General features: G+C 26.2%; 1 protein-coding gene across 2 annotated transcripts in view; it reads left to right on the top strand.

Moving 5' to 3' along the window:
• The window catches only part of LOC117171527, a 173,141-nt gene that overhangs the window by 54,666 nt on the left and 112,171 nt on the right, over positions 1–6,304 (top strand). For both annotated transcript variants that reach the window (XM_033358911.1, XM_033358910.1), the window contains exon 5: positions 3,262–3,823. In XM_033358911.1, the coding sequence (XP_033214802.1) occupies positions 3,262–3,823 (562 nt within the window). The remainder of the gene's footprint in view (positions 1–3,261; positions 3,824–6,304) is intronic.

Genomic DNA, 6,304 nt, shown 5'->3' with positions numbered 1-6,304 from the left:
AGGGAGCTCTTCTTAATATTTTGACACCAAAATCATGTCGATACACCTTACCGACTGCGAGTAAAGCCACCCACGCTTTAACTTGACAGACTGTATATCGACAAAATCCAGCTATTCATACCTAATTAAAAACAAAATATAGTTTTTTGCAGACTACAAACAAAATTTAGAAGCTTTTTATGAATTATGAAAGGCTTTAAAAAATTAGGCAGAATTTGAATAATTTTAAAAGATCTTTAGAAGTTCTGAAAAAATTTAAAAAGAATTAAAAATTTAAATAAATTTAATACAACAAGTAGATGTTTCAAGATTTTGAAATAAAATTTTGAAACTTTTTAAGGATTTTAAAATTATTTAAAATGAAAATAATTTAAATTTTAATTTAAGACGTGTTCAATATATAACAAAATTGTAATAGTTAAATTTTTAATATTTCTGACTTCAAATTGCTTAAAATTATTTGCAGATCAGTTTTTATTACTTCAAATGAAAAAATATTTAGCTTTAAAAAAATCAAAAAGAATTCAAAGAATTTTTTTTTAATCTTGCAAAAGTCAGGGAATTTATATTAGAGATACTTTGCATAATCTTCAAGGATATTAAATTAACAAATAACTTGAATTAAATTTCTTTTATTCCATTTATAAAAGATTCAGTGTTCAAAATCTTACAAGATTAATCTTTCTAGTCTTTGAATATTTACGTTCAGGGAAGAAGAAAAATAGGTCAGGGAAAAATGAGGGAATTTTTGAAAATAAAGTTTTGCTTCGAGTTTTGCGGCCACCCTGATATAATGTTATTCTTACTAATTTGTTTGCCTTGAATTACTATTTTTGCGTGTGTATATTCTTCCTCCTGACGATTACATTTATAGTTTACAATTTTATTATTTATTTAAATATTCAAAAATGTTGTGAAAAAGTTATCTTCTTTGGTTGAAAATTCATATTTTAGTGTTGAAAATTAAACTGAAATCTTTCTGGGTTGAAAATTTAATTATTTTTTTTAAGTTTGTCCCTTTTTCATTCAAAAATACAAGAGTTTGGTTGAAAAATGAATCTTATTGCTATTATTACATCATTTTTTGAAAATTCATATTTTTTGTTTAAAATTTAACTCCTTTTCTGAAGGTTGAATTTTTTTTTAATTGTTTTTTTTTGTTTGTAAAAAATTAATTTTTTTACGGATTACAATGTAGCTTTTCCATTTTGTGTTAAAAACTGATATTTTCTAATTGATAATTCATCTGTTTGGTTGAAAATTTAACTGTTTTATTGACAACTCGTTTGTTTCTTGGTTGAAAGTTAATATTTTTAATAGAAAATGTAACTTTTCCCTTTTTGGTATAAAATTGAACTCTTTCAGTAAACCTTTTCCGTTAAGGAAAATAATCTTCCTGTTTTGAAGTTTCCCCTTTTTCGTTTAAAAATGGAAATGTTTAGTTGAAACTTAAATTTCTTGTTGAAAATTTACTTTCTTTTGTTGACAATTCATATTTTCGGGTTTAAAAGTCTGCTGTTTTACAGAAAAATCGTGTATTGGCTAGGATGTTTAACAATTTGGCTGAACTTTGTTTTCTCTCTTCACTCAGAAAACTTGATTTGCCGAAATTTCGTCATTCTGGTTGGAAAATTCATCATTTTATTTGAAAACTTATCTGTTTCTTTGAAAATTTGACTATTCTGTTGAAAATGTCGTCTTTTTTAGTAGGATTTACATTGTTCTTGGTTAAAAATTCGTGTTTTTGGTATTAAAATTTCTCTCTTTTGTAGAAATTCCATCTTTTTTGTTAAAATATAAACTATTACATTTTTTGTGTCGGACTCATCTTCGTTACATCAAATAGTTACAGATTCAATTTTTTTGTTATCAATTCAACTATTATATTGAAAATTTAGTTATATTGTCAAAAATTAAATTTTTTAGTTTCAAATTGAACTATTTTGTTCAAAATTAGTTAATTTTTCTAAATCAACTGTAACATTTTTCGTTAAGGATTTATCTGTTTAGCTTGTAAATATAAATATTTTTTTTAAGCAACTTTTTTTAAATGAGATTAATCTTTTTAAAATAAAAATTTGACTACTTCGTTAAAAATTCATCTTTGTTGGTAGAAAATCCAAGCATTTGGTTGAAAATTGAACTATTTGTTGAAAATTTAGTTGTTTTGTTTTAATTTAAAGTACTTTGTTCAAATGGCATATTTTTTGATCGAAAATTGGTTGAAAATAAAACTGTTTTTGTTTGAACATTAATCTTTATTTTCAATTAAAAATTCGAATATTTGGTGAAAAATTCATCTTTGTAGGTAGACAATTCAAGTAATTGGTTAAAAGTTCAATTATTTTGTGGAAGATTCAAATATTTTGTTCAAGTGTATATCGAAAATTCTATTGTTTTATTGAATCTTTTTCTACTTTTGAAGGCAATATTTAAAATTTTGCCAGTTTACGCAAGTTTAGAAACATTTCGTATAAATTTAAGAAATACTTAGAAATCTTGGAAAGATTCAAAAATAATTTAATACATTTAAAGATTTCATAAAATTAGATTTTGGAAGATTTCGAATAATACATTAACATATAGTTTAAAATTTATTTGGTATTAGTGATTAATTATTAATTAATTATTGAAGAGTTTTTACCAAAAAAAAGCATTATGAATATTATTTATTTTAATATGGAGTGAATTTTGCGTTAACTATGTTATAAACACATGTAATTATAAGTAAACTATCATGATAAAACATTAAAAATAGTTTATTATAATTCAATAACACAGGCCGACATCAATTTTCCTTTAACGTCAGAATTTCGTGATATCCTATCACAAAAGTGACAAAATGGCCATTTTTAATCATATTGGAAACAAAATAATGCTAGCAACGATTTTTTTTAAACCTGCTTCCAACAACGTTTAGGACTTCTGTTTACCTTCTATTTCCATCTTGGGTTATCTCGAACCTTTTTTTTCTTTCCGAAATATCGTACATTAACCATTTCAGTTTCACACTGAAAAAATAGCTGAAGTTTGGCTAAAAATGGCCATTTTTTCACTTTTGCCTCAGGATTTCTAAAAATTCTGACCTATAGGAACAATTTGGACAACAAATTCCTTTTTAGGGCATCAGAATCCTTCGGGGACAATCTTTGGGCACAACAAAAGTTAATTATTGTCGGCCTGTATTATCCAAGTCATCAGCATTGAATTTCTCCTCCAAGAGAAAAAAATCTCTAACAGATCTCAAACCCATTTTAACAGGACCACCAGCTCAATGGCCAGGATCAAGGAACTCTCCTGAGTTCAGAATTTACCGAAGTCTGCCGATTCGACATCCGGATTTCCAGGAAGATGTGGAGGATCCGGAACCGACGAAAATCTCCGAGGATTCTAAAAATGAGGACAGTTCAGTCAGCAGAGATGATGGAGTTAAAAAGGATCTCAGCTCTCAAAGCAATATTGGTGGCGATAAGTCTGCATCGAGAACGGATCTCAACGAACGTACGAATTTAAAACGAAACGAAAAGTCGAACAAACCGAACGAAAGGGGTTTAGTTTCGAAAACTCGTAAGCAGGATCCAGCGACCTTGAGTGGAAAATCGAAGACTGAAGGTCCTGAAGTGATCTCTGCTGATCAGGTTTCTCGAGTTTCACTGCTGAAGCCTCCTAGGCTGCTCTCCAAATTCAACAGTCCGGAGTTAAAGCCGGCTGGCAAACATGGGGAGAAGAAATCGAATATTCCTATTTTTAGGAGAAGCTCCAAGGAGTTCGAGGATATCAGAAGTCCTCAGGAATCTCCGAAACGGTCCTTGATTCCCCAGAGGTGAGTGTAAAATAATTGCGATGATAGGAAAGGATTTTATTTTGATATCCCTATCGGGACTTAATTTTTAACATTGTTCGATTCTGAAGGTTCTGAAATTTTTATTCGTCCATTTTTTGTTTTGATTAGTGGATCTGTCAAGTTATCACTTTTAAGTTCTTTTTAATTGTAATTAAAAATTGCTTGCTTTAAAACATTTTGAGAAGAATTAAAATTTCTGGATTCTAAGTACATAAAATTGTAACTTAATGTTCGAATGCTCACATTTAAAACTCTTGATTTTTTAATAGCTTTTAGTTTAACATTTGTTATTTTTAAAAGATTCTTTGAAATTGTTTATAAGCAAGTAAATTTCCAGTTTTCAACGTCAAAAGATTAAATTGCAACGAACGGTATAACATGAAATTTGCAAATTTTGAAGTCCTGATTTTTTAGCTGATTTTTAAATGATGAAATTTTTTTTCAGCATAAAGTTGGTTTTATTGTATTTCTTCAAATTTTGAATTTTTCGCAAATTTGAATTTTCACACAACTAATATCAAGGCTTTTTCCAATTAAGTTTATTTGAATGCTTCTAATTTCAAAACCTATAAATTCAAGGATTTTTTTCACAAGCTTTAGTTAATCAATTTTAATGCTTCTAAATTTTAAAGAATTCAAGCACAGAAAATTCTAAATTCCCTGAGGGTTTCCCGTTTTGGAAGGTCTTAAATTTTAATCTTTATAAATCCAAACTTTTTTTCAATATTTAAATTGTTTAATTGCGATTAGTTTCAGTATCAAATGTTTCAATTCAGAGTATTTATTAGGTAAAAATTTTTTAAAAGAAAGAAACAATCAATTGTAATTTTTAAATTTGTCACTTTTTAATACAAGTTTTTTTTTAATATTTAAGTCTTGTTGTTTAAATTAAAAAAATTTTAATTCATAAAAGTCGAATTTTAATGTTTATCTTAAAATTTTTAAATTGGCAAAATTTTCAGTGTTGAAGTTCAAAAACTGAAATTTTACCGCATTTTACAATTACTATTTTACATATAAGTTGTTGAATTTTGAATGATTAAAATTAAAAAATTGTTTCTGAATAAAATTCCTTTGTAATAATTCCCTGAGGGTTTTAACATATTAAAAGCTTTTCAATTTTAATCTTTATAAATTCAATCTCTTTTTCAAAAATCTCATAAGATTTTTCCAAAATTCAAATTGTTTAATTGCGATTAGTTTCAGTATCAAATATTTCGAATTTAAAGTATTTTATTAAATAAAGAATTTTTTAAATAAAGAAACAATAAATTGTAATTTTTTTAATTTGTCACTTTTTTATTAAATTTTTAAAATAATTTCATTCTCGATGTTTAAATTTAAAATTTTTTTATTCATTAAAGTCCAATTTTAATGTTTATTTTACAATTTTCAATTGGCAAAATTGTCTGTGTTGAACTTCAAAAACTGAAATTTTACCGAATTTTACAATTACTATTTTACATATAAGTTGTTGCATTTTGAATTATTAAAATTAAAAAGTTATTTATGAACACAATTCCTTTGTAATAATTTAAAGATAAAATCTTTTAAAATTAAAGATTTTCTAAATTAAAATCTTCTAATATGAATAGCTTCAAATTAGGTAAAAAGATAGGAATTATTGAATAGAATAATAAGATTGATAAAAAACATAAGTAAATAGCGTTAAAAAAATTCGGCTTATATATCGCTGCGAGCTTAAACTGTCATCTATTTTTTTATAGCTATAGCTTTACAAATTATTTTCCTAAATGCCTCGAAACTTCTTAATAATAAAAAAAAACACTAGAAGAAAGTAAGAAGTGGAAGAAATAAATTCTATCTTTTTAGCTAAGCTTAATTAATACTTTGAATATTCAAGTAGTGCATTTCTTATTCTGTTCCAGATCGTTTTAAAAAGTTTTTCAATAACTCAGTTATTTTTACTGATAAGAAATCATCATAGAAGGAATTTAAATCCATATAGCATAAATTGCACAAAGGAAGCCTGTGTTTTTCAGGTATTTTTTCGTCATTAACAAGTTCCGAGGTATTTAAAATATTTTTGAAATTTGTAGGTAGATTGAAAAAAATGCTAAATTTACATTTTTTATTTTCCAGACATATAAAACTGTTTTCTAGCTGATTTTAATCAACAGAGTACAAAAATGTATCGGAAAAAAATCTAACATTTCTAAGGTTTTACTTGAAAAATTTTTATTGAAAAAAGAGGTCTGTTAGACAGGAATTATTTTCCGTAGAATAGTATTTAATATAAAAATCTTTTGATACAGTATCTTTTTAAATTGCCGATAACATTTTAACGTAGTAATAATTTTTATCAAACTCCTTAACTCTTAATTATTATAATAATTAAGCTGAATATGGTTACAAAAATAAATAGGCAGTCGCGGACAATTGTCCAGGGGTGGTCCCGAAGGAATTAACCCCCAAGCGGAGGTGTGAAAACCGTGCCGA

The sequence above is a fragment of the Belonocnema kinseyi genome, chromosome 4 (assembly GCF_010883055.1).
Source record: "Belonocnema kinseyi isolate 2016_QV_RU_SX_M_011 chromosome 4, B_treatae_v1, whole genome shotgun sequence".
NCBI classification, from domain to species: Eukaryota; Metazoa; Arthropoda; class Insecta; order Hymenoptera; family Cynipidae; genus Belonocnema; species Belonocnema kinseyi.
Note: the sequence above shows the minus strand (reverse complement) of the source record. Positions and strands in the feature narration are given on the sequence as shown.